The following is a 27,818-nucleotide window of genomic DNA, read 5'->3' as shown; positions in this document are numbered from 1 at the left end:
AGTAGGTCACAGTAGGTTGTATCTCTCTAGGTCATGCCAGTAGGCTACAGTAGGTTGTATCTCTCTAGGTCATGCCAGTAGGCTACAGTAGGTTGTATCTCTCTCTAGGTCAAGCCAGTAGACAACAGTAGGTTGTAACTCTCTAGGCCATGCCAGTACGCTACAGTAGGTTGTATCTCTCTCGGTCATGCCAGTAGGTTACAGTAGGTTGTATCTTTCTAGCTCATGCCAGTAGGTTACAGTAGGTTGCAACTCTCTAGGTCATGCCAGTAGGTTACAGTAGGTTGTAACTCTCTAGGTCATGCCAGTAGACTACAATAGGTTGCCAGGCTAGGGTAGGTTGTATCTCTCTAGGTCATGCCAGTAGGTTACAGTAGGTTGTATCTCTCTAGGTCATGCCAGTAGGCTACAGTTGGTTGTATCTCTCTCTAGGTCATGCCAGTAGGTAGGTTGTATCAATGTGGTTGTATCTTTCTAGGTCATGCCAGTAGACTACAGTAGGTTGTATCTCTCTAGGTCATGGCAGTAGGTTACAGTAGGTTGTATCTCTTAGGTCATGCCAGTAGCCAGTAGGTTGTATCTCTCTCGGTCATGGCAGTAGGTTTGTAACTCTCTTGGTCATGCCAGTAGTCATGCTCAGGTCATGCCAGTAGTTCCAGTAGGTTGTATCTCTCCAGGTCATGCCAGTAGGTTACAGTTGGTTGTATCTCTAGGTCATGCCAGTAGACTACGGTAGATGGTAACTCTCTAGGTCATGCCAGGAGACTACAGTAGGTTGTAGCTCTCTAGGTCATGCCAGTAGGTTGTATCTCTCTAGGCCATGCCCGTGCGCTACAGTAGGTTGTATCCATCTAGCTCATGTCAGTAGGTTACAGTAGGTTGTATCTCTCCAGGTCATGTCAGTGGGTTACAGAAGGTTGTAGGTTGTATCTCTCTAGGCCATGCCCATACGCTACAGTAGGTTGTATCTCTCTAGGTCATGCCAGTAGGTTACAGTAGGTTGTAACTCTCTAGGTCATGCAAGTAGACTACAGTAGGTTGCCAGGCTAGGGTAGGTTGTATCTCTCTTGGTCACGCCAGTAGGTTACAGTAAGTTGTATCTACGCTCTCTCTAGGTCATGCCAGTAGGCTACAGTAGGTTGTAACTCTCTAGGTCATGCCAGTAGGTTACAGTAGGTTGTATCTCTCTCGGTCATGCCAGTAGTCATGCCAGTACAGTAGGTTGTATCTCTCTCGGTCATGCCAGTAGGTTACAGTAGGTTGTATCTCTCTGGTCATGCCAGTAGGCTATAGTAGGTTGTATCTCTCTAGGTTGTAGAGAAGCTCTCTCTAGGTCATGCCAGTAGGTTACAGTAGGTTGTATCTCTCTAGGTCATGCCAGTAGACTAGTAGGTATCTCTAGGTCATGCCAGTAGGTTACAGTAGGTTGTATCTCTCTAGGTCATGCCAGTAGGTTACTACAGTAGGTTGCAACTCTCTAGGTCATGCCAGTAAGTTGTAACTCTCTCGGTCATGCCAGTAGGTTACAGTAGGTTGTATCTCGGTCATGCCAGTACGTTACAGTAGGTTGTAACTCTCTGGGTCATGCCAGTAGACTACAGTAGGTTGTATCTCTCTAGGTCATGCCAGTAGGCTAGGGAGGTTGTATCCCTCTTGGTCATGCCAGTAGGCAACAGTAGGATATATCTCTCGAGGTCATGCCAGTAGGTTGTACAGTAGGTTGTAACTCTCTAGGTCATGCCAGTAGACTACAGTAGGTTGTATCTCTCTCGGTCATCGGTCATGGCAGTAGGCAACAGTAGGTTATAACTCTCTTAGGTCATGCCTGTAGGTTGTAGGTTGTATCTCTCTAGGTCATGCCAGTAGGTTACAGTAGGTTACAGTAGGTTGTATCTCTCTAGGTCATGCCAGTAGACTACAGTAGGTTGTATCCAAGTGGTTGTATCTTTCTAGGTCATGCCAGTAGGCTAGGGTATGTTGTAACTCTCTAGGTCATGCAGTAGATTACAGTAGGTTGTATCTCTCCAGGTCATGCCAGTAGGTTACAGTTGGTTGTATCTCTAGGTCATGCCAGTAGGTTACAGTAGGTTGTAACTCTCTAGGTCATGTCAGTGGGTTACAGTAGGTTGTAGGTTGTATCTCTCTAGGTTATGCCCGTATGCTACAGTAGGTTGCAGTTGGTTGTATACATCTAGGTCATGCCAGTAGGTTACAGTAGGTTGTATCTCTCTAGGTCATGCCAGTAGGCAATAGTAGGGTGTATCTCTCGAGGTCATGCCAGTAGGTTACAGTAGGTTGTATCTCTCTAGGTCATGCCAGTAGGTTACAGTAGGTTGTATCTCTCTAGGTCATGCCAGTAGGTTACAGTAGGTTGTATCTCTCTAGGTCATGTCAGTGGGTTACAGTAGGTTGTAGGTTGTATCTCTCTAGGTTATGCCAGTATGCTACAGTAGGTTGCAGTTGGTTGTATACATCTAGGTCATGCCAGTAGGTTACAGTAGGTTGTATCTCTCTAGGTCATGCCAGTAGGCAATAGTAGGGTGTATCTCTCGAGGTCATGCCATTAGGTTACAGTAGGTTGTATCTCTAGGTCATGCCAGTAGGCTACAGTAGATTGTAACTCTCTAGGTCATGCCAGTAGGCTACATCTCTCTCGGTCATGCCAGTAGGTTGTATCTTCTAGGTCATGCCAGTAGGTTACAGTAGGTTGTAACTCTCTCGGTCATGCCAGTAGACCACAGTAGGTTGTATCTCTCTAGGTCATGCCAGTAGACTACAGTAGGTTGTATCCAAGTGGTTGTATCTTTCTAGGTCATGCCAATAGGCTAGGGTATGTTGTAACTCTCTAGGTCATGCCAGTAGGTTCCAGTAGGTTGTATCTCTCCAGGTCATGACAGTAGGTTACAGTTGGTTGTATCTCTAGGTCATGCCAGTAGACTACGGTAGATGGTAACTCTAGGTCATGCCAGGAGACTACAGTAGGTTGTATCTCTCTCGTTCATGCCAGTAGGTTGTATCTCTCTCGGTCATGCCAGTAGGTTACAGTAGGTTGTAACTCTCTAGGTCATGCCAGTAGACTACAGTAGGTTGCCAGGCTAGGGTAGGTTGTATCTCTCTTGGTCATGCCAGTAGGTTATAGTAGGTTGTATCTCTCTTGGTCATGCCAGTAGGTTACAGTAGGTTGTATCTCTCTAGGTCATGCCAGTAGGCAACAGTAGGTTGTAACTCTCTAGGTCATGGCAGTAGGTTACAGTAGGTTGTATCTCTCTTCATGGTCATGGTTGTATCAGTAGGCTACAGTAGGTTGTATCTCTCTTGGTCATGCCAGTAGGTTACAGTAGGTTGTATCTCTAGGTCATGCCAGTAGGCTACAGTAGGTTGCATACTCTAGGTCATGCCAGTAGGTTACAGTAGGTTGTATCTCTCTAGGTCATGCCAGTAGGTTACAGTAGGTTGTATCTCTAGGTCATGCCAGTAGGTTACAGTAGGTTGTATCTCTCTAGGTCATGCCAGTAGGTTACAGTAGGTTGTATCTCTAGGTCATGCCAGTAGGTTACAGTAGGTTGTATCTATCTAGGTCATGCCAGTAGGTTACAGTATCTATCTAGGTCATGCCAGTAGGTTACAGTAGGTTGTATCTCTCTAGGTCATGCCAGTAGGTTACAGTAGGTTGTATCTCTAGGTCATGCCAGTGACTACAGGGTTGTATCTCTGTAGTAGGTTGTAACTCTCTAGGTCATGCCAGTAGATTACAGTAGGTTGTATCTCTCTAGGTCATGGTCATGGTTGTATCTCTCCAGTAGGTTACAGTAGGTTGTATCTCTCTAGGTCATGCCAGTAGGTTACAGTAGGTTTGTAACTCTCTAGGTCATGCCAGTAGGCTACAGTAGGTTGCAACTCTCTAGGTCATGCCAGTAGGTTACAGTAGGTTGTATCTCTCTAGGTCATGCCAGTAGGTTACAGTAGGTTGTATCTCTCTAGGTCATGCCAGTAGGTTACAGTAGGTTGTATCTCTCATGCCAGTAGGTCATGCCAGCCAGTAGGCTACAGTAGGTTGTATCTCTCTAGGTCATGCAGTAGGTTACAGTAGGTTGTATCTCTCTAGGTCATGCCAGTAGGTTACAGTAGGTTGTATCTCTCTCGGTCATGCCAGTAGGCTACAGTAGGTTGCAACTCTCTAGGTCATGCCAGTAGGTTACAGTTGTAACTCTCTAGGTCATGCCAGTAGGTTACAGTAGGTTGTATCTCTCAGGTCATGCCAGTAGGTTACAGTAGGTTGTAACTCTCTAGGTCATGCCAGTAGACTACAGTAGGTTGTATCTCTCTAGGTCATGCCAGTAGGCTAGGGAGGTTGTATCTCTCTAGGTCATGCCAGTAGGCAACAGTAGGTTGTATCTCTCGAGGTCATGCCAGTAGGTTACAGTAGGTTGTAACTCTCTAGGTCATGCCAGTAGACTACAGTAGGTTGTATCTCTCTCGGTCATGGCAGTAGGCAACAGTAGGTTATAACTCTCTTCATGGTCATGGTTGTATCCTGTAGGCTAGGGTAGGTTGTATCTCTCTAGGTCATGCCAGTAGGTTACAGTAGGTTGTATCTCTCTAGGTCATGCCAGTAGACTACAGTAGGTTGTATCCAAGTGGTTGTATCTTTCTAGGTCATGCCAGTAGGCTAGGTATGTTGTAACTCTCTAGGTCATGCAGTAGGTAGAGGTTACAGTAGGTTGTATCTCTCCAGGTCATGCCAGTAGGTTACAGTAGGTTGTATCTCTAGGTCATGCCAGTAGGCTACAGTAGGTTGTAACTCTCTAGGTCATGCCAGTAGGTTACAGTAGGTTGTAGGTTGTATCTCTCTAGGTTATGCCCGTATGCTACAGTAGGTTGCAGTTGGTTGTATACATCTAGGTCATGCCAGTAGGTTACAGTGGTTGTAAATCATGTAGGTTACAGTAGGTTGTATCTCTAGGTCATGCCAGTAGGCAACAGTAGGTTGTATCTCTCTAGGTCATGCCAGTAGGTTACAGTAGGTTGTATCTCTCTAGGTCATGCCAGTAGGTTACAGTAGGTTGTATCTCTCTAGGTCATGCCAGTAGGTTACAGTAGGTTGTATCTCTCTAGGTCATGTCAGTGGGTTACAGTAGGTTGTAGGTTGTATCTCTCTAGGTTATGCCAGTATGCTACAGTAGGTTGCAGTTGGTTGTATACATCTAGGTCATGCCAGTAGGTTACAGTAGGTTGTATCTCTCTAGGTCATGCCAGTAGGCAAGTAGGTTGCCAGTAGGGTGTATCTCTCCAGGTCATGCCAGTAGGTTACAGTAGGTTGTATCTCTAGGTCATGCCAGTAGGCTACAGTAGGTTGTAACTCTCTAGGTCATGCCAGTAGGCTACAGTAGGTTGTATCTCTCTCGTCATGTCAGTAGGTTACCAGTAGGTTGTATCTCTCTAGGTCATGCCAGTAGGTTACAGTAGGTTGTATCTCTCTAGGTCATGCCAGTAGTAGGTTGTATCTATCGGTCATGCCAGTAGGTTGTATCTCTCTAGGTCATGCCAGTAGACTACAGTAGGTTGTATCCAAGTGGTTGTATCTCTTCTAGGTCATGCCAGTAGGCTAGGGTATGGTTGTAACTCTCTAGGTCATGCCAGTAGGTTACAGTAGGTTGTATCTCTCCAGGTCATGCCAGTAGGTTACAGTTTGGTTGTATCTCTAGGTCATGCCAGTAGACTACAGTAGATTGTAACTCTCTAGGTCATGCCAGTAGACTACAGTAGGTTGTATCTCTCTCGGTCATGCCAGTAGGTTGTATCTCTCTCGGTCATGCCAGTAGGTTACAGTAGGTTGTAACTCTCTAGGTCATGCCAGTAGACTACAGTAGGTTGCCAGGCTAGGGTAGGTTGTATCTCTCTAGGTCATGCCAGTAGGTTACAGTAGGTTGTATCTCTCCAGGTCATGCCAGTAGGTTACTACAGTAGGTTGTATCTCTCTAGGTAATGCCAGTAGGCAACAGTAGGTTATAAATCTCTAGGTCAGCCAGTAGGCTAGTAGGTTGTATCAGTAGGTTAGGTTGTATCTCTCTTGGTCATGCCAGTAGGTTACAGTAGGTTTTATCTCTAGGTCATGCCAGTAGGCTACAGTAGGTTGCAACTCTCTAGGTCAGGGCAGTAGGTTACAGTAGGTTGTATCTATTTAGCTCATGCCAGTAGGTTACAGTAGGTTGTATCTCTCTAGGTCATGCCAGTAGGTTACAGTAGGTTGTATGCATCTAGGTTGTATCATCATGCCAGTAGGTTACAGTAGGTTGTATCTCTCTAGGTCATGCCAGTAGGTTACAGTAGGTTGTATCTCTCTAGGTCATGCCAGTAGGTTACAGTAGGTTGTATCTCTCCAGGTCATGGCAGTAGGTCAGTAGATTGTAACTCTCTAGGGGCCAGTTGTATCTCTCTAGGTCATGCCAGTAGGCTACAGTAGGTTGTATCTCTCTAGGTCATGCCAGTAGGCTACAGTAGGTTGTATCTCTCTAGGTCATGCCAGTAGGCACAGTAGGTTGTAACTCTCTAGGCCATGCCAGTACGCTACAGTAGGTTGTATCTCTCTAGGTCATGCCAGTAGGTTACAGTAGGTTGTATCTTTCTAGCTCATGCCAGTAGGTTACAGTAGGTTGTAACTCTCTAGGTCATGCCAGTAGGCTACTAGGTTGCAATAGGTTGCCAGTAGGTTGTATCTCTCTAGGTCATGCCAGTAGGTTACAGTAGGTTGTATCTCTCTAGGTCATGCCAGTAGGCTACAGTTGGTTGTATCTCTCTCTAGGTCATGCCAGTAGGCAACAGTAGGTTGTAACTCTCTTGGTCATGCCAGTAGGCTAGTAGGTTGTATCTCTCTAGGTCATGCCAGTAGGTTACAGTAGGTTGTATCTCATGCCAGGTCAGTGGTTGTATCTTCAGTCATGAGACTACAGTAGGTTGTATCTCTCTCGGTCATGGCAGTAGGCAACAGTAGGTTGTAACTCTCTTGGTCATGCCAGTAGGCTAGGTTGTATGGTTGTAACTCTCTAGGTCATGCCAGTAGGTTCCAGTAGGTTGTATCTCTCCAGGTCATGCCAGTAGGTTACAGTTGGTTGTATCTCTAGGTCATGCCAGTAGACTACGGTAGATGGTAACTCTCTAGGTCATGCCAGGAGACAGTACAGTAGGTTGTAACTCTCTCGGTCATGCCAGTAGGTTACAGTAGGTTGTATCTCTCTAGGTCATGCCAGTAGACTACAGTAGGTTGCAACTCTCTAGGTCATGCCAGTAGGCTATCAGTAGGCTCTCTAGGTCATGCCAGTAGGTTACAGTAGGTTGTATCTATTTAGGTCATGCCAGTAGGTTACAGTAGGTTGTATCTCTCTCGGTCATGCCAGTAGGTTACAGTAGGTTGTATCTCTCAGGCTACTAGGTCATGCCAGTAGGTTACAGTAGGTTGTATCTCTCTAGGTCATGCCAGTAGGTTACAGTAGGTTGTATCTCTCTTGGTCATGCTTTCAGTCATGCTCAGTCAGGCACAGTAGGTTGTATCTCTCTAGGTCATGCCAGTAGGCTACAGTAGGTTGTATCTCTCTAGGTCATGCCAGTAGGCTTACAGTAGGTTGTATCTCTCTAGGTCATGCCAGTAGGCTACAGTAGGTTGTAACTCTCTAGGTCATGCCAGTAGGCTACAGTAGGTTGTATCTCTCTCGGTCATGCCAGTAGGTTACAGTAGGTTGTATCTCTAGGTCATGCCAGTAGGTTACAGTAGGTTGTAACTCTCTAGGTCATGCCAGTAGACTACAGTAGGTTGCCAGGCTAGGGTAGGTTGTATCTCTAGGTCATGCCAGTAGGTTACAGTAGGTTGTATCTCTCTAGGTCATGCCAGTAGGCTACAGTAGGTTGTATCTCTCTATGCCAGTAGGTCATGCCAGTAGGCAACAGTAGGTTGTAACTCTCTAGGTCATAGGTCATGCCAGTAGGTTACAGCAGGTTGTATCTCTCTAGGTCATGGCAGTAGGCAAGGTTACAGTAGGTTGTAACTCTCTTGGTAGACACCAGTAGGTTAGGGTAGGTTGTATCTCTCTAGGTCATGCCAGTAGGTTACAGTAGGTTGTATCTCTCTAGGTCATGCCAGTAGACTACAGTAGGTTGTATCAGTAGGTTACAAGTCTGTATCTTTCTAGGTCATGCCAGTAGACTACAGTAGGTTGTATCTCTCTCATGCCAGGTCATGGCAGTAGGTTACAGTAGGTTGTAACTCTCTTGGTCATGCCAGTAGGCTAGGGTATCTCTCTAGGTCATGCCAGTAGGTTACAGTAGGTTGTATCTCTCCAGGTCATGCCAGTAGGTTACAGTAGGTTGTATCTCTAGGTCATGCCAGTAGACTACGGTAGGTGGTAACTCTCTAGGTCATGCCAGTAGACTACAGTAGGTTGTAACTCTCTCGGTCATGCCAGTAGGTTACAGTAGGTTATATCTCTCTAGGTCATGCCAGTAGGTTACAGTAGGTTGTAACTCTCTAGGTCATGCCAGTAGGCTACAGTAGGTTGTAACTCTCTCGGTCATGCCAGTAGACCACAGTAGGTTGTATCCAAGTGGTTGTATCTCTCTAGGTCATGCCAGTAGGCTAGGGTAGGTTGTATCTCTCTAGGTCATGCCAGTAGGTTACAGTAGGTTGTATCTCTCCAGGTCATGCCAGTAGGTTGTATCTTCTAGGTAATGCCAGTAGGTTACAGTAGGTTGTATCTCTCTAGGTCATGCCAGTAGGTTACAGTAGGTTGTATCTCTCTAGGTCATGCCAGTAGGTACAGTAGGTTGTATCCAAGTAGGTTGTATCTTTCTAGGTCATGCCAGTAGGCTACAGTATCTTGTAACTCTCTCTAGGTCATGCCAGTAGGTTACAGTAGGTTGTATCTCTCCAGGTCATGCCAGTAGGTTACAGTTGGTTGTATCTCTAGGTCATGCCAGTAGACTTACAGTAGGTTGTAACTCTCTAGGTCATGCCAGTAGGTTACAGTAGGTTGTATCTCTCTTGGTCATGCCAGTAGGTTACAGTAGGTTGTATCTCTCTAGGTCATGCCAGTAGGTTACAGTAGGTTGTATCTCTCTAGGTCATGCCAGTAGGTTACAGTAGGTTGTATCTCTAGGTCATGCCAGTAGGTTACAGTAGGTTGTATCTCTCTAGGTCATGCCAGTACAGTTGTAACTCTCTCGGTCATGCCAGTAGGTTACAGTAGGTTGTATCTCTCTAGGTAATGCCAGTAGGTTGTATTGTATACTCTCTAGGTCATGCCAGTAGGTTGTATCTCTCTAGGTCATGCAGTAGGTTGTATCTCTCTAGGTCATGCCAGTAGGTTACAGTAGGTTGTATCTCTCTCGGTCATGCCAGTAGGTTGTATCTTCTAGGTCATGCCAGTAGGTTACAGTAGGTCATGCCAGTAGGTTGTAGGTTGTATCTCTCTAGGTCATGCCAGTAGACTACAGTAGGTTGTATCTAGGTTGTATCTTTCTAGGTCATGCCAGTAGGCTACAGTAGGTTGTAACTCTCTAGGTCATGCCAGTAGGTTCCAGTAGGTTGTATCTCTCCAGGTCATGCCAGTAGGTTACAGTTGGTTGTATCTCTAGGTCATGCCAGTAGACTACGGTAGATGGTAACTCTAGGTCATGCCAGGAGACTACAGTAGGTTGTATCTCTCTCGGTCATGCCAGTAGGTTGTATCTCTCTCGGTCATGCCAGTAGGTTACAGTAGGTTGTAACTCTCTAGGTCATGCCAGTAGACTACAGTAGGTTGCCAGGCTAGGGTAGGTTGTATCTCTCTAGGTCATGCCAGTAGGTTATAGTAGGTTGTATCTCTCCAGGTCATGCCAGTACGCTACAGTAGGTTGTATCTCTCTAGGTAATGCCAGTAGGCAACAGTAGGTTATAAATCTCTAGGTCAAGCCAGTAGGCTAGGGTAGGTTGTATCTCTCTTGGTCATGGCAGTAGGCTAGGTTAGGTTGTATCTCTCTTGGTCATGCCAGTAGGTTACAGTAGGTTGTATCTATCTAGCTCATGCCAGTAGGTTACAGTAGGTTGTATCTCTCTCGGTCATGCCAGTAGGTTACAGTAGGTTGCATCTATCTAGCTCATGCCAGTAGGTTACAGTAGGTTGTATCTCTCCAGGTCATGGCAGTAGGTTACAGTAGGTTGTATCTATCTAGCTCATGCCAGTAGGTTACAGTAGGTTGTATCTATCTAGCTCATGCCAGTAGGTTACAGTAAGTTGTAACTCTCTCGGTCATGCCAGTAGGTTACAGTAGGTTGTATCTCTCTCGGTCATGCCAGTAGGTTACAGTAGGTTGTATCTCTCCAGGTCATGCCAGTAGGTTACAGTAAGTTGTAACTCTCTCGGTCATGCCAGTAGGTTACAGTAGGTTGTATCTCTCTCGGTCATGCCAGTAGGTTACAGTAGGTTGTATCCATCTAGCTCATGTCAGTAGGTTACAGTAGGTTGTATCTCTCCAGGTCATGTCAGTGGGTTACAGAAGGTTGTAGGTTGTATCTCTCTAGGCCATGCCCGTACGCTACAGTAGGTTGTATCTCTCTAGGTCATGCCAGTAGGTTACAGTAGGTTGTAACTCTCTAGGTCATGCAAGTAGACTACAGTAGGTTGCCAGGCTAGGGTAGGTTTTATCTCTCTTGGTCACGCCAGTAGGTTACAGTAAGTTGTATCTCTCTAGGTCATGCCAGTAGGCTACAGTAGGTTGTATCTCTCTAGGTCAAGCCAGTAGACAACAGTAGGTTGTAACTCTCTCGGTCATGCCAGTAGGTTACAGTAGGTTGTATCTTTCTAGCTCATGCCAGTAGACTACAGTAGGTTGCAACTCTCTAGGTCATGCCAGTAGGCTACAGTAGGTTGCAACTCTCTAGGTCATGCCAGTAGGTTACAGTAGGTTGTATCTCTCTCGGTCATGCCAGTAGTCTACAGTAGGGTGTATCTCTCTAGCTCATGTCAGTAGGTTACAGTAGGTTGTATCTCAAGGTCATGCCATGAGGCTATAGTAGGTTGTATCTCTCTAGGCCATGCAAGTAGACTAGAGAAGGGTGTATCTCTCTAGGTCATGCCAGTAGGTTACAGTAGGTTGTAACTCTCTAGGTCATGCCAGTAGACTACAGTATGTTGTATCTCTCTAGGTCAAGCCAGTAGACTAAAGTAGGTTGTAGGTTGTATCTCTCTAGGTTATGCCCGTATGCTACAGTAGGTTGCAGTTGGTTGTATACATCTAGGTCATGCCAGTAGGTTACAGTAGGTTGTATTTCTCTCGGTCATGCCATGAGGCTACAGTAGGGTGTATCTCTCTCGGTCATGCCAGTAGGTTACAGTAGGTTGTATCTTTCTAGCTCATGCCAGTAGACTACAGTAGGTTGCAACTCTCTAGGTCATGCCAGTAGGCTACAGTAGGTTGCAACTCTCTAGGTCATGCCAGTAGGTTCCAGTAGGTTGTATCTCTCCAGGTCATGACAGTAGGTTACAGTTGGTTGTATCTCTAGGTCATGCCAGTAGACTACGGTAGATGGTAACTCTAGGTCATGCCAGGAGACTACAGTAGGTTGTATCTCTCTCGGTCATGCCAGTAGGTTGTATCTCTCTCGGTCATGCCAGTAGGTTACAGTAGGTTGTAACTCTCTAGGTCATGCCAGTAGACTACAGTAGGTTGCCAGGCTAGGGTAGGTTGTATCTCTCTAGGTCATGCCAGTAGGTTATAGTAGGTTGTATCTCTCCAGGTCATGCCAGTACGCTACAGTAGGTTGTATCTCTCTAGGTAATGCCAGTAGGCAACAGTAGGTTATAAATCTCTAGGTCAAGCCAGTAGGCTAGGGTAGGTTGTATCTCTCTTGGTCATGGCAGTAGGCTAGGTTAGGTTGTATCTCTCTTGGTCATGCCAGTAGGTTACAGTAGGTTGTATCTATCTAGCTCATGCCAGTAGGTTACAGTAGGTTGTATCTCTCTCGGTCATGCCAGTAGGTTACAGTAGGTTGCATCTATCTAGCTCATGCCAGTAGGTTACAGTAGGTTGTATCTCTCCAGGTCATGGCAGTAGGTTACAGTAGGTTGTATCTATCTAGCTCATGCCAGTAGGTTACAGTAGGTTGTATCTATCTAGCTCATGCCAGTAGGTTACAGTAAGTTGTAACTCTCTCGGTCATGCCAGTAGGTTACAGTAGGTTGTATCTCTCTCGGTCATGCCAGTAGGTTACAGTAGGTTGTATCTCTCCAGGTCATGCCAGTAGGTTACAGTAAGTTGTAACTCTCTCGGTCATGCCAGTAGGTTACAGTAGGTTGTATCTCTCTCGGTCATGCCAGTAGGTTACAGTAGGTTGTATCCATCTAGCTCATGTCAGTAGGTTACAGTAGGTTGTATCTCTCCAGGTCATGTCAGTGGGTTACAGAAGGTTGTAGGTTGTATCTCTCTAGGCCATGCCCGTACGCTACAGTAGGTTGTATCTCTCTAGGTCATGCCAGTAGGTTACAGTAGGTTGTAACTCTCTAGGTCATGCAAGTAGACTACAGTAGGTTGCCAGGCTAGGGTAGGTTTTATCTCTCTTGGTCACGCCAGTAGGTTACAGTAAGTTGTATCTCTCTAGGTCATGCCAGTAGGCTACAGTAGGTTGTATCTCCCTAGGTCAAGCCAGTAGACAACAGTAGGTTGTAACTCTCTCGGTCATGCCAGTAGGTTACAGTAGGTTGTATCTTTCTAGCTCATGCCAGTAGACTACAGTAGGTTGCAACTCTCTAGGTCATGCCAGTAGGCTACAGTAGGTTGCAACTCTCTAGGTCATGCCAGTAGGTTACAGTAGGTTGTATCTCTCTCGGTCATGCCAGTAGTCTACAGTAGGGTGTATCTCTCTAGCTCATGTCAGTAGGTTACAGTAGGTTGTATCTCAAGGTCATGCCATGAGGCTATAGTAGGTTGTATCTCTCTAGGCCATGCAAGTAGACTAGAGAAGGGTGTATCTCTCTAGGTCATGCCAGTAGGTTACAGTAGGTTGTATCTCTCTAGGTCATGACAGTAGGCTACAGTAGGTTGTATCTCTCTAGGTCATGCCAGTAGGTTACAGTAGGTTTTATCTCTAGGTCATGCCAGTAGGCTACAGTAGGTTGCAACTCTCTAGGTCATGCCAGTAAGTTGTATCTCTCTAGGCCATGCCCGTACGCTACAGTAGGTTGTATCTCTCTCGGTCATGCCAGTAGGTTACAGTAGGTTTTATCTCTAGGTCATGCCAGTAGGCTACAGTAGGTTGCAACTCTCTAGGTCATGCCAGTAAGTTGTAACTCTCTCGGTCATGCCAGTAGGTTACAGTAGGTTGTATCTCTCTAGGTAATGCCAGTAGGTTGTATCTCTCTAGGCCATGCCAGTACGCTACAGTAGGTTGTATCTCTCTTGGTCATGCCAGTAGGTTACAGTAGGTTGTAACTCTCAAGGTCATGCCAGTAGGTTGTATCTTCCAGGTCATGCCAGTAGGTTGTATCTCTCTCGGTCATGCCAGTAGGTTACAGTAGGTTGTAACTCTCTAGGTCATGCCAGTAGGTTACAGTAGGTTGTAACTCTCTAGGTCATGCCAGTAGACTACATTAGGTTGCCAGGCTAGGGTAGGTTGTATCCCTCTTGGTCACGCCAGTAGGTTACAGTAGGTTGTAACTCTCTAGGTCATGCGAGTAGGTTACAGTAGGTTGTATCTCTCTAGGTCATGCCAGTAGGTTACAGTAGGTTGTATCTCTCTAGGTCATGCCAGTAGGTTACAGTAGGTTGTAACTCTCTAGGTCATGCCAGTAGACTACATTAGGTTGCCAGGCTAGGGTAGGTTGTATCGCTCTTGGTCACGCCAGTAGGTTACAGTAGGTTGTATCTCTCTAGGTCATCACAGTAGGTTACAGTAGGTTGTATCTCTCTAGGTCATGCCAGTAGGTTACAGTAGGGTGTATCTCTCTAGGCCATGCCCGTACGCTACAGTAGGTTGTATCTCTCTCGGTCATTCCAGTAGGTTACAGTAGGTTGTAACTATCTAGGTCATGCCAGTAGGTTGTATCTTCCAGGTCATGCCAGTAGGTTGTATCTCTCTCGGTCATGCCAGTAGGTTACAGTAGGTTGTAACTCTCTAGGTCATGCCAGTAGACTACATTAGGTTGCCAGGCTAGGGTAGGTTGTATCTCTCTAGGTCATGCCAGTAGGTTATAGTAGGTTGTATCTCTCCAGGTCATGCCAGTACGCTACAGTAGGTTGTATCTCTCTAGGTAATGCCAGTAGGCAACAGTAGGTTATAAATCTCTAGGTCAAGCCAGTAGGCTAGGGTAGGTTGTATCTCTCTTGGTCATGGCAGTAGGCTAGGTTAGGTTGTATCTCTCTTGGTCATGCCAGTAGGTTACAGTAGGTTGTATCTATCTAGCTCATGCCAGTAGGTTACAGTAGGTTGTATCCATCTAGCTCATGTCAGTAGGTTACAGTAGGTTGTATCTCTCCAGGTCATGTCAGTGGGTTACAGAAGGTTGTAGGTTGTATCTCTCTAGGCCATGCCCGTACGCTACAGTAGGTTGTATCTCTCTAGGTCATGCCAGTAGGTTACAGTAGGTTGTAACTCTCTAGGTCATGCAAGTAGACTACAGTAGGTTGCCAGGCTAGGGTAGGTTTTATCTCTCTTGGTCACGCCAGTAGGTTACAGTAAGTTGTATCTCTCTAGGTCATGCCAGTAGGCTACAGTAGGTTGTATCTCTCTAGGTCAAGCCAGTAGACAACAGTAGGTTGTAACTCTCTCGGTCATGCCAGTAGGTTACAGTAGGTTGTATCTTTCTAGCTCATGCCAGTAGGACAGTAGGTTGCAACTCTCTAGGTCATGCCAGTAGGTTAGGTTGCAACTCTCTAGGTCATGCCAGTAGGTTACAGTAGGTTGGTCATGCCAGTAGTCTACAGTAGGGTGTATCTCTCTAGGTCATGCCAGTAGGTTACAGTAGGTTGTATCTCTCTAGGTCATGCCAGTAGGCCATGCAAGTAGACTAGAGTATCTCTAGGTCATGCCAGTAGGTTACAGTAGGTTGTATCTCTCTAGGTCATGCCAGTAGGTTGTATCTCTCTAGGTCATGCCAGTAGGTTACAGTAGGTTGTATCTCTCTCTAGGTCATGCCAGTAGGTAGGTTACAGTAGGTTTTATCTCTAGGTCATGCCAGTAGGTTGTATCTCTCTAGGTCATGCCAGTAGGTTGTAACTCTCTCTCAGGTCATGCCAGTAGGTTACAGTAGGTTGTATCTCTCTAGGTCATGCCAGTAGCCAGTAGTACGCTACAGTAGGTTGTATCTCTCTCGGTCATGCCAGGGTTATGTAACTCTCAAGGTCATGCCAGTAGGTTGTATCTTCCAGGTCATGCCAGTAGGTTGTATCTCTCTCGGTCATGCCAGTAGGTTACAGTAGGTTGTATCTCTCTAGGTCATGCCAGTAGGTTACAGTAGGTTGTAACTCTCTAGGTCATGCCAGTAGACTACATTAGGTTGCCAGGCTAGGTTGGTTGTATCCCTCTTGGTCACGCCAGTAGGTTACAGTAGGTTGTAACTCTCAGTCATGCGAGTAGGTTACAGTAGGTTGTATCTCTCTAGGTCATGCCAGTCAGGTTACAGTAGGTTGTAACTCTCTAGGTCATGCCAGTAGGTTACAGTAGGTTGTAACCAGGCTGCCAGTAGACTAGGGTTGCCAGGCTAGGGTTGTATCGCTCTTGGTCACGCCAGTAGGTTACAGTAGGTTGTATCTCTCTAGGTCATGACAGTAGGTTACAGTAGGTTGTATCTCTCTAGGTCATGCCAGTAGGTTACAGTAGGGTGTATCTCTCTCGGTCATTCCAGTAGGTTACAGTAGGTTGTAACTATCTAGGTCATGCCAGTAGGTTGTATCTCTCTCGGTCATGCCAGTAGGTTACAGTAGGTTGTAACTCTCTAGGTCATGCCAGTAGACTACATTAGGTTGCCAGGCTAGGGTAGGTTGTATCGCTCTTGGTCACGCCAGTAGGTTACAGTAGGTTGTATCTCTCTAGGTCATGACAGTAGGTTACAGTAGGTTGTATCTCTCTAGGTCATGCCAGTAGGTTACAGTAGGTTTTATCTCTAGGTCATGCCAGTAGGCTACAGTAGGTTGCAACTCTCTAGGTCATGCCAGTAAGTTGTAACTCTCTCGGTCATGCCAGTAGGTTACAGTAGGTTGTATCTCTCTAGGCAATGCCAGTAGGTTGTATCTCTCTAGGCCATGCCAGTACGCTACAGTAGGTTGTATCTCTCTCGGTCATGCCAGTAGGTTACAGTAGGTTGTAACTCTCAAGGTCATGCCAGTAGGTTGTATCTCTCTCGGTCATGCCAGTAGGTTACAGTAGGTTGTAACTCTCTAGGTCATGCCAGTAGACTACAGTAGGTTGCCAGGCTAGGGTAGGTTGTATCTCTCTTGGTCACGCCAGTAGGTTACAGTAGGTTGTATCTCTCTAGGTCATGCCAGTAGGCTACAGTAGGTTGTATCTCTCTCGGTCATGCCAGTAGGCAACAGTAGGTTATAACTCTCTAGGTCAAGCCAGTAGACTACAGTAGGTTGTATCTCTAGGCCATGCCAGTAGTCTAGGGTAGGTTGTAACTCTCTAGGCCATGCCAGTCGGCTACAGTAGGTTGTAACTCTCTAGGTCATGCGAGTAGGTTACAGTAGGTTGTATCTCTCTAGGTCATGCCAGTAGGTTACAGTAGGTTGTATCTCTCTAGGTCATGCCAGTAGGCTACAGTAGGTTGTATCTCTCTAGGTCATGCCAGTAGGTTACAGTAGGTTGTAACTCTCTAGGTCATGCCAGTAGGCTACAGTAGGTTGTATCTCTCTAGGTCATGCCAGTAGGTTACAGTAGGTTGTATCTCTCTAGGCCATGCCAGTAGGCTACAGTAGGTTGTATCTCTCTAGGTCATGCCAGTAGGTTGTATCTCTCTAGGCCATGCCCGTACGCTACAGTAGGTTGTATCTCTCTCGGTCATGCCAGTAGGTCACAGTAGGTTGTAACTCTCTAGGTCATGCCAGTAGGTTGTATCTTCTAGGTCATGCCAGTAGGTTGTATCTCTCTCGGTCAAGCCAGTAGGTTACAGTAGGTTGTAACTCTCTCGGTCATGCCAGTAGGCAACAGTAGGTTATAACTCTCTAGGTCAAGCCAGTAGACTACAGTAGGTTGTATCTCTAGGCCATGCCAGTAGTCTAGGGTAGGTTGTAACTCTCTAGGCCATGCCAGTCGGCTACAGTAGGTTGTAACTCTCTAGGTCATGCGAGTAGGTTACAGTAGGTTGTATCTCTCTAGGTCATGCCAGTAGGTTACAGTAGGTTGTATCTCTCTAGGTCATGCCAGTAGGCTACAGTAGGTTGTATCTCTCTAGGTCATGCCAGTAGGTTACAGTAGGTTGTAACTCTCTAGGTCATGCCAGTAGGCTACAGTAGGTTGTATCTCTCTAGGTCATGCCAGTAGGTTACAGTAGGTTGTATCTCTCTAGGCCATGCCAGTAGGCTACAGTAGGTTGTATCTCTCTAGGTCATGCCAGTAGGTTGTATCTCTCTAGGCCATGCCCGTACGCTACAGTAGGTTGTATCTCTCTCGGTCATGCCAGTAGGTCACAGTAGGTTGTAACTCTCTAGGTCATGCCAGTAGGTTGTATCTTCTAGGTCATGCCAGTAGGTTGTATCTCTCTCGGTCAAGCCAGTAGGTTACAGTAGGTTGTAACTCTCTAGGTCATGCCAGTAGACTACAGTAGGTTGCCAGGCTAGGGTAGGTTGTATCTCTCTTGGTCACGCCAGTAGGTTACAGTAGGTTGTATCTCTCTAGGTCATGCCAGTAGGCTACAGTAGGTTGTATCTCTCTCGGTCATGCCAGTAGGCAACAGTAGGTTATAACTCTCTAGGTCAAGCCAGTAGACTACAGTAGGTTGTATCTATCTAGCTCATGCCAGTAGGTAACAGTAGGTTGTATCTCTAGGTCATGCCAGTAGGTTCAGTAGGTTGTATCTCTCTAGGCCATGCCAGTCAGCTACGGTAGGTTGTAACTCTCTAGGTCATGCCAGTAGGTTACAGTAGGTTGTATCTCTCTAGGTCATGCCAGTAGACTACAGTAGGTTGTATCCAAGTGGTTGTATCTCTCTTGGTCATGCCAGTAGGCTAGGTAGGTTGTAACTCTCTAGGCCATGCCAGTAGGCTACAGTAGGTTGTAACTCTCTAGGTCATGCCAGTAGGTTACAGTAGGTTGTATCTCTCTAGGTCATGCCAGTAGGTTACAGTAGGTTTTATCTCTAGATCATGCCAGTAGGTTACAGTAGGTTGTATCTCTCTTGGTCATGCCAGTAGGCTACAGTAGGTTGTATCTCTCTCGGTCATGCCAGTAGGCAACAGTAGGTTATAACTCTCTAGGTCAAGCCAGTAGACTACAGTAGGTTGTATCTCTAGGCCATGCCAGTAGGCTAGGGTAGGTTGTATCTCTCTAGGCCATGCCAGTACACTACAGTAGGTTGTATCTCTCTCGGTCATGCCAGTAGGCTAATAGGTTGTATCTATCTAGCTCATGCCAGTAGGTAACAGTAGGTTGTATCTCTAGGTCATGCCAGTAGGTTCAGTAGGTTGTATCTCTCTAGGTCATGCCAGTAGGCTAGGGTAGGTTGTAACTCTCTAGGCCATGCCAGTCGGCTACAGTAGGTTGTAACTCTCTAGGTCATGCCAGTAGGTTACAGTAGGTTGTATCTCTCTCGGTCATGCCAGTAGGTTACAGTAGGTTGTATCCAAGTTGTTGTATCTCTCTTGGTCATGCCAGTAGGCTACGTAGGTTGTAACTCTCTAGGCCATGCCAGTAGGCTACAGTAGGTTGTAACTCTCTAGGTCATGCCAGTAGGTTACAGTAGGTTGTATCTCTCTAGGTCATGCCAGTAGGCTAAGGTAGGTTGTAACTCTCTAGGTCATGCCAGTAGGTTACAGTAGGTTTTATCTCTAGATCATGCCAGTAGGTTACAGTAGGTTGTATCTCTCTTGGTCATGCCAGTAGGCTACAGTAGGTTGTATCTCTCTAGGTCATGCCAGTAGGTTGTATCTCTCTAGGCCATGCCCGTACGCTACAGTAGGTTGTATCTCTCTCGGTCATGCCAGTAGGTCACAGTAGGTTGTAACTCTCTAGGTCATGCCAGTAGGTTGTATCTTCTAGGTCATGCCAGTAGGTTGTATCTCTCTCGGTCAAGCCAGTAGGTTACAGTAGGTTGTAACTCTCTAGGTCATGCCAGTAGACTACAGTAGGTTGCCAGGCTAGGGTAGGTTCTATCTCTCTTGGTCACGCCAGTAGGTTACAGTAGGTTGTATCTCTCTAGGTCATGCCAGTAGGCTACAGTAGGTTGTATCTCTCTCGGTCATGCCAGTAGGCAACAGTAGGTTATAACTCTCTAGGTCAAGCCAGTAGACTACAGTAGGTTGTATCTATCTAGCTCATGCCAGTAGGTAACAGTAGGTTGTATCTCTAGGTCATGCCAGTAGGTTCAGTAGGTTGTATCTCTCCAGGCCATGCCAGTCGGCTACGGTAGGTTGTAACTCTCTAGGTCATGCCAGTAGGTTACAGTAGGTTGTATCTCTCTAGGTCATGCCAGTAGGTTACAGTAGGTTGTATCTCTCTAGGTCATGCCAGTAGGTTACAGTAGGTTGTATCTCTCTAGGTCATGCCAGTAGGTTACAGTAGGTTGTATCTCTCTAGGTCATGCCAGTAGACTACAGTAGGTTGTATCCAAGTGGTTGTATCTCTCTTGGTCATGCCAGTAGGCTAGGTAGGTTGTAACTCTCTAGGCCATGCCAGTAGGCTACAGTAGGTTGTAACTCTCTAGGTCATGCCAGTAGGTTACAGTAGGTTGTATCTCTCTAGGTCATGCCAGTAGGTTACAGTAGGTTTTATCTCTAGATCATGCCAGTAGGTTACAGTAGGTTGTATCTCTCTTGGTCATGCCAGTAGGCTACAGTAGGTTGTATCTCTCTCGGTCATGCCAGTAGGCAACAGTAGGTTATAACTCTCTAGGTCAAGCCAGTAGACTACAGTAGGTTGTATCTCTAGGCCATGCCAGTAGGCTAGGGTAGGTTGTATCTCTCTAGGCCATGCCAGTACACTACAGTAGGTTGTATCTCTCTCGGTCATGCCAGTAGGTTACAATAGGTTGTATCTATCTAGCTCATGCCAGTAGGTAACAGTAGGTTGTATCTCTAGGTCATGCCAGTAGGTTCAGTAGGTTGTATCTCTCTAGGTCATGCCAGTAGGCTAGGGTAGGTTGTAACTCTCTAGGCCATGCCAGTCGGCTACAGTAGGTTGTAACTCTCTAGGTCATGCCAGTAGGTTACAGTAGGTTGTATCTCTCTAGGTCATGCCAGTAGGTTACAGTAGGTTGTATCCAAGTTGTTGTATCTCTCTTGGTCATGCCAGTAGGCTAGGTAGGTTGTAACTCTCTAGGCCATGCCAGTAGGCTACAGTAGGTTGTAACTCTCTAGGTCATGCCAGTAGGTTACAGTAGGTTGTATCTCTCTAGGTCATGCCAGTAGGCTAAGGTAGGTTGTAACTCTCTAGGTCATGCCAGTAGGTTACAGTAGGTTTTATCTCTAGATCATGCCAGTAGGTTACAGTAGGTTGTATCTCTCTTGGTCATGCCAGTAGGCTACAGTAGGTTGTATCCAAGTGGAAATGATTATCAACCCAATGTGGAAAGTGTCGAATTTGGTCAACAACAAAATTAATGTCTTATTTGCTACGTTAAGTTTACTTGATCCAACAGAGGTTTCGTAATGATTAAGCTGTTATGTGGACACGTAACATCCTGACAACTTTGATAAAAACACAATAGGAGTTCGATATGCATATTCATGCTAGGAGCTTAGCATCTCTCTCCATTGAATACAGGCGGTTGAAGTCAACAACCCCCATAGAATATAAACAATAGATTACAATAAGAAGAAGTATCCACCAATCCAAAGAAAGGATAGGAAGGGGAGGGAGACAACCCGCAGTGCCACTTTGTGGACAACGACTCCCCTTGTTTGGGCAAAGAGACATCTTGTCAGTATATACATACTTTTTGGTGTAGCCAACCCAACTCTCACATGGCACTATTGGGGGGCACGGTGTTAAGTAAATCATCACTACATGAAAATCACTACATGCCGTGCCCCCCAGTCTACGGTCAGCAGATTGACCATTCTCAAATATATATGTTAAGTCACTTTTGGGAAACGGAACGGAGAAAACAAGGGGTAGCTTGTTCTCTACGTTGTCTGATTCTAGACATATCAGTCATCATCCTTGGGCCCTCTGTTGAAGAGGTATTGAATATCCAAAGTTAAAAACACATTTAAGGCGGTACTTACTAGTGTTAATCCTATCTCCCATCTCCTCGACTTCATCTTTCAATGTGACAGTCAATTCCCCCTCCTCATCTTTCACTCCAAAACATGCATCCTCTTTCTCCTCTTCTTTTACTGTAACATCCTCCTCTTTCACTCTGAACGAGTCTTCCTCTTCTTTCACTGAAACATCTTTCTCTTCTTCTTTCACTGTAACAGCCTCAACCTCTACTTCTTGTTTTACTGTCACATCCTCCTCTTTCACGACAATGTTCAGCCCCAGAGCTTCTTCCTCCGTCCAGCAGAACCCCTCTTCTTTAACAGGAGACGAGTAGTTGAGTGAACTCATGTTCGGGGATGTTAGCTAACTAGCATTAGCAACTAGGCTAGTGCTAACATAACTAGCCAGCTACTATAGCTGACTAATACAAAATAATGTAATATTAAATTAAATAGGTTAACAAGTAGATACGACAGCAGTGTGTCTAAAACACAGTAACTAATATACACCGATATCGAATAAATAGCTTGGATCTTTCGGCTATGTTAGCTAGCAAGCTACCGAGGTGGTTGAAGAGCTGTTTCTGAAGAACCGTCCACTAGATTATACGTCACGCCTGAAAGACGCACATCGCCGTCTGCTGATTGGAGGGGAAACGCAGTTGAGGATCATTTTCAGACAAAGATGATTTTAAATTTATTTAATTAAATAATACTATTATACTGAGACATACAAAGACCTGAATGTGTTTATTGATTAGTGGAAATAAAAAATGTTTTTTTTACTACAGAATATTTAAGCCAGTTTCATTTAAGTCATACTAAATCTAAATAAGTAGCTAGCTAATGTTGGTCTATTCTGCTCCTACATGGTGTAACAATACATCATGTAGATGTAAATAATAATAAACAGAGTAGGTCTATACTGCTCCTACATGGTGTAACAATACATCATGTAGATGTATATAATGAACAGACTTGGTCTATACTGCTCCTACATGGTGTAACAATACATCATGTAGATGTATATAATTAACAGGCTAGGTCTATACTGCTCCTACATGGTGTAACAATACATCATGTTGATGTATATAATGAACAGACTTGGTCTATACTGCTCCTATATGGTGTAACAACACAATGCATTCAGAAAGCATTCAGACCCCTTCACGTTTTCCACATTTTGTTACGTTACAGCCTTATTCTAACATATTTTTTCTTGTAAATACTCACTTGACAATACCCCATAATGACAAAGCAAAAACATGTAATATTTTTGTTTGCTAATTTATTAATATAATAAACTGAACATCTACATAAGTTTTCAGACCCTTTGAAACACCTTTTGGCAGCGATTACAGCCTTGTGTCTTCATGGGTATGACGCTACATTCTCCGCACACCTGTATTTAGGGAGTTTCTACCATTCTGCTCTGCAGATCCTCTCAAGCTCTGTCAGGTTGGATGGGGAGCTTTGCTACACAGCTAGTTTCAGATCTCTCCAGAGATGTTCGATCGAATTCAAGCCCGTGGTCTGGCTGGGACACTCAAGGTTATTCTGAGACATGTCCCGAAGCCACTCCTGCGTTGTCTTGGCTGTGTGCTTAGGGTTGTTATCCTGTTGGAAGGTGAACCTTTGCCCCAGTCGGAGGTCCTGAGCGTTCTGGAGCAGGTTTACATCAAGGATCTCTCTGTACTTTGCTTTGCTCCGTCCATCTTTCCCTCAGTCCTGACTAGTATCCCAGTCCCTGCTGCTGAAAAACATCCCCACAGCATAATGCTGCCACCACCATGCTTCACCGTAGGGAGGGTGCCAGTTTACGCCAGACGTGACGCTTGACATTCAGGTCAAAGAGTTCAATCTTGGTTTAATAAGACCAGAGAATCTTGTTTCTCATGATCTGAGAGTCCTTTAGGTGCCTTTTGGCAAACTACAAGCGGGCTGTCATGTGCTTCCGTCTGGCCTCTACCATAAAGGCCTGATTGGTGGAGTGCTGCAGGATGGTTGTCCTTCTGGAAGGTTCTCCCATCTCCACAGAGGAACTCTGGAGCTCTGTCAGAGTGACCATCATGTCCTTGGTCACCTTCCTGACCAAGACCCTTCTCCCCCGATTGCTCAGTTTGGCTGGGTGACCAGCTCTAGGAAGAGTATTCCATTTAAGAATGATGGAGGCCACTGTGTTCTTGGGGACCTTCAATGCTGCATAATTATTTTTTTGGTACCCTTCTCCAGATCTGTGTCTTGACACGATCCTGTCTCGGAGCTCTACGGACAATTCCTTCGACCTCATTGCTTGGTTTTTACTCTGACATGCACTGTCAACTCTGGACCTTATATAGACAGGTGTGTGCCTTCCAAATCATGTCCAATCAATTGAATTTACCCCAGGTGGACTCCAAACAAGTTGTAGATACATCTCAAGGATGATTAATGGAAACAAGATGCACCTGAAAGCAATTTTGAGTCTCATAGCAAAGGGCCTGAATTCTTATGTAAATAAGGTATTTCTGTTATTTACCTGTTTTCACTTTTTCATTATTGTGTAGATTAATGAGGATTCTATTTTTTTTAAATCAATTTTAAGATAAAGCTGTAACGTAACAAAATGTGGAAAAATGGAAGGGGTCTGAACTTTCTGAATGAATTATGTTTTATTTAATTTTTTTAAAGTAACCTTTTATTTAATTCACAAGACAGGAGGGATCAGGAGACACTCTGGCCCCATCCGATGATACCCCCGGACAGGGCCAAACAGGAGGGATATAACCCCACCCACTTTGCCAAAGCACAGCCCCCACACCACCAACTTATCATCCTGAGACAAGGCCGAGTATAGCCCACAAAGTTCTCCGCAACGGCACAACCCAAGGGTGGGCGCCAACCCAGACAGGAAGATCACATCAGTGACTCAACCCACTCAAGTGACGCACCCCTCCTAGGGACGGCATGAAAAAGCATCAGTAAGCCAGTGACTCAGCCCCTGTAATAGGGTTAGAGGCAGAGAATCCTAGTGGAGATTCAGCCCTAGCAGAGCCCGAGTCCCATGGGGACGTCCTCGAGGGTGTGGATGTTCTCCCCATCAAAGGCCAGCGGGATTTCACTCTCATGGTGAAATGGGCTTCCGCCGATGTGCAGTGAAGAGCGTTGAAATCTATGTCAACAAAAGTAAGAAAGGATTAATACAATTAACATAAAATATGTTCAGCTGTAGTAGTCAATCACCACCTTCCGGAGACACCTGAAACCCCACCTCTTCAAGGAATACCTAGGATAGGATAAAGTAATCCTTCTCACCCCCCCCCCTTAAATGATTTAGATGCACTATTGTAAAGTGGCTGTTCCACTGGATGTCAGAAGGTGAATTCACCAATTTGTAAGTCGCTCTGGATAAGAGCGTCTGCTAAATGACTTAAATGTAATATAAGCATGCACACCTATGTTTATGACGAAACAGATGATTTGTGCATAGGCATACCTTGTCATGGACATAAAGGCCACTCAGGTAGTCTTTTTTTTTACTAGGCAGTTCAATTAAGAACAAATTCTTATTTTCAATGACGGCCTAGGGACAGTGGGTTAACTCCCTGTTCAGGGGCCGAATGACAGATTTCTACCTTGTCAACTCGGGGATTTGAACTTGCAACCTTTCGGTTACTATTCCAACACTCTAACCACTTGGCTACCCTGCCACCCCGAGGTACATAAGTAGGGCAAGAGCAGAATCACTGCTGTGGTCTCCAGTCCTAGTAATGTAAAGCAAAGATCTTGCCAATTTTATTATAAAATACATTAGAGAAAGGGAAGGAATAAGAACAAATCCCTCTTCTGTACTGTCTTTCACCCCTGCCTCGCCTCTCTACCTCTGATAGTCCTTGAATTATCTTTGTATCTATATCCATTCCATGGACTTGATTAATTTCTGAGAAGATCTGAAAAGATAAATTTGCACACATTTGTATGCTGCTAGATTTCAGTTTGTATTGACTGCTATGTAGGTTAAATGTACACTTCAAATGCAGCTGTCCTACAACATATCTGTACCTTCTTCTTGATCCCAATTGCATTGTTTCCATGTTCTGTCCTATAAGAATTTCAAAGGAAGAGAAAAAAAGAAAACAGTCTTGAAAGCATTTATATATATATATATATATATATATATATATATATATATATATATATATTGAAAGATAAATGGCATCGACATACAATGTAATGTAAAATAGAAGAACATATTGGAGAAAGCACTAGCCAATACAGTACTGCCATACAGTAACAGTACTGCCATACAGTAACAGTACTGCCATACAGTAACAGTACTGCCATACAGGCCTAATATCACATTTCAAGATATCTTTGAACACAAAGGCAGCGCTGGAAATTCAAAAATATTTTTTTGAAATATTTAACTTTCACACATTAACAAGTCCAATACAGCAAATGAAGGATAAACATCTATTTAATCTACCCATCGTGTCTGATTTTTTAAATGTTTTACAGCGAAAACACAAAATATATTTATGTTAGATCACCACCAAATCCCAAAAAACACAGCCATTTTTCCCAGCAAAAAAGATAGTCACAAACGCAGAATTAGAGGTAAAATTAATCACTAACCTTTGATAATCTTCATCCGATGACACTCATATGACATCATGTTACACAATACATTTATGTTTCGATAATATGCATATGTATATCCACATCTCGGTTTACATTGGCGCCATGTTCAGAAATGCCTCCAAAATATCCGGAGTAATTACAGAGAGCTACTTCAGATAACAGATATACTCATCATAAACTTTGACGAAAGAAACATGTTTTACATATAATTAAAGATATACTGGTTCTTAATGCAACCGCTGTGTCAGATTGTTTTTAAACGTTACGAAAAAAGCCTACCATGCTATAATCTGAGACGGTGCTCAGAGGCACACAATATTTCTCCGCCATGTTGGAGTCAACAGAAATTACATCATAAATATTCCCTTACCTTTGATGATCTTTCATCAGAATGCAGCGCAAGGAATCCTAGTTCCGGAATAAATTGTTGTTTTGTTCCATAATGTCCATTACTAGTATCCAATTAGCTACTTTTGCTTGCAGGTTTAGTTCACATGTCCAAAAGCTGGCGCTGGTCCAGACGAACTCGGACAAAAAGTCATATTCCAGGTCGAATAAACTGGTCACACTAAGTAGAGAATCAATCTTTAGGATGTTATTATTATATATATCCAGTAACGTTCCAACCGGAGCATTCGTTTGTCTACAGAGTCTACAGCTAGCCAACGTCTTCCGAATTGAACTTCAACAACCTGGTCAACATTCCGCCTCGCTCCACAGGTAGTATCACATTTTCATTTCACTTCATTACAGTACAACGGTTTGATTTGTTTGATCGTAGCTAGCTAGCTACATAGCCGTCTTTGTATCTAAGACAATTGTGTAGTCTGGAGCGATTTTCTAGGTTAGCTAGCCAGCTATTGTCGTTCTTTTAACGTAACGTTACGTAATCAACACTGCTAGCTAGCCAGCTAGCCCCCGAATAGCAGCACTGTAGAAACTATTACACTCGACGGAACGACTTGATTCGTGTAGTGTCAACAACGTAGCCACTGCCAGCTAGCCTACTCCAGCAGTACTGTATCATTTCAATCATTTTAGTCAATAAGATTCTTGCTACGTAAGCTTAACGTTCTGAACATTCGATAAGTGTAGTCCACTTGTCATTCCAATCTCCTTTGCATTAGCGTAGCCTCTTCTGTAGCCTGTCAACTATGTGTCTATCTATCCCTGTTCTCTCCTCTCTGCACAGACCATACAAACGCTCCACACCGCGTGGCCGCGGCCACCCTAATCTGGTGGTCCCAGCGCGCACGACCCACGTGGAGTTCCAGGTCTCCGGTAGCCTCTGGAACTGCCGATCTGCGGCCAACAAGGCAGAGTTCATCTCAGCCTATGCCTCCCTCCAGTCCCTCGACTTCTTGGCACTGACGGAAACATGGATCACCACAGACAACACTGCTACTCCTACTGCTCTCTCTTCGTCCGCCCACGTGTTCTCGCACACCCCGAGAGCTTCTGGTCAGCGGGGTGGTGGCACCGGGATCCTCATCTCTCCCAAGTGGTCATTCTCTCTTTCTCCCCTTACCCATCTGTCTATCGCCTCCTTTGAATTCCATGCTGTCACAGTTACCAGCCCTTTCAAGCTTAACATCCTTATCATTTATCGCCCTCCAGGTTCCCTCGGAGAGTTCATCAATGAGCTTGATGCCTTGATAAGCTCCTTTCCTGAGGACGGCTCACCTCTCACAGTCCTGGGCGACTTTAACCTCCCCACGTCTACCTTTGACTCATTCCTCTCTGCCTCCTTCTTTCCACTCCTCTCCTCTTTTGACCTCACCCTCTCACCTTCCCCCCTACTCACAAGGCAGGCAATACGCTCG

The 27,818-nt window shown here is 45.1% G+C and overlaps 1 protein-coding gene and 1 long non-coding RNA gene across 2 annotated transcripts in view; both read right to left on the bottom strand.

The window, feature by feature from the left end:
* LOC135521504 (zinc finger protein 501-like) overlaps window positions 1–21,947 on the bottom strand; it is a 30,110-nt gene extending 8,163 nt beyond the window's left edge. The window contains exon 1 of the mRNA XM_064947306.1: window positions 21,400–21,947. Within this exon, the coding sequence (XP_064803378.1) occupies window positions 21,400–21,724 (325 nt within the window). The 5' untranslated portion in view covers window positions 21,725–21,947. The remainder of the gene's footprint in view (window positions 1–21,399) is intronic.
* Window positions 21,948–24,311: 2,364 nt separating this feature from the next.
* On the bottom strand, window positions 24,312–26,544 carry LOC135521634 (uncharacterized). The gene is made up of 3 exons (XR_010452597.1): window positions 26,366–26,544; window positions 25,417–25,456; window positions 24,312–24,526 (listed from the first exon to the last, which is right to left on the bottom strand). It is a non-coding gene; the product is annotated as an uncharacterized LOC135521634 (long non-coding RNA).
* Between the last annotated feature and the right edge of the window lie 1,274 nt (window positions 26,545–27,818).

Source organism: Oncorhynchus masou, chromosome 4 (genome assembly GCF_036934945.1).
Source record: "Oncorhynchus masou masou isolate Uvic2021 chromosome 4, UVic_Omas_1.1, whole genome shotgun sequence".
NCBI classification, from domain to species: Eukaryota; Metazoa; Chordata; class Actinopteri; order Salmoniformes; family Salmonidae; genus Oncorhynchus; species Oncorhynchus masou.
This window is presented reverse-complemented; position numbering and strand designations above follow the sequence as displayed.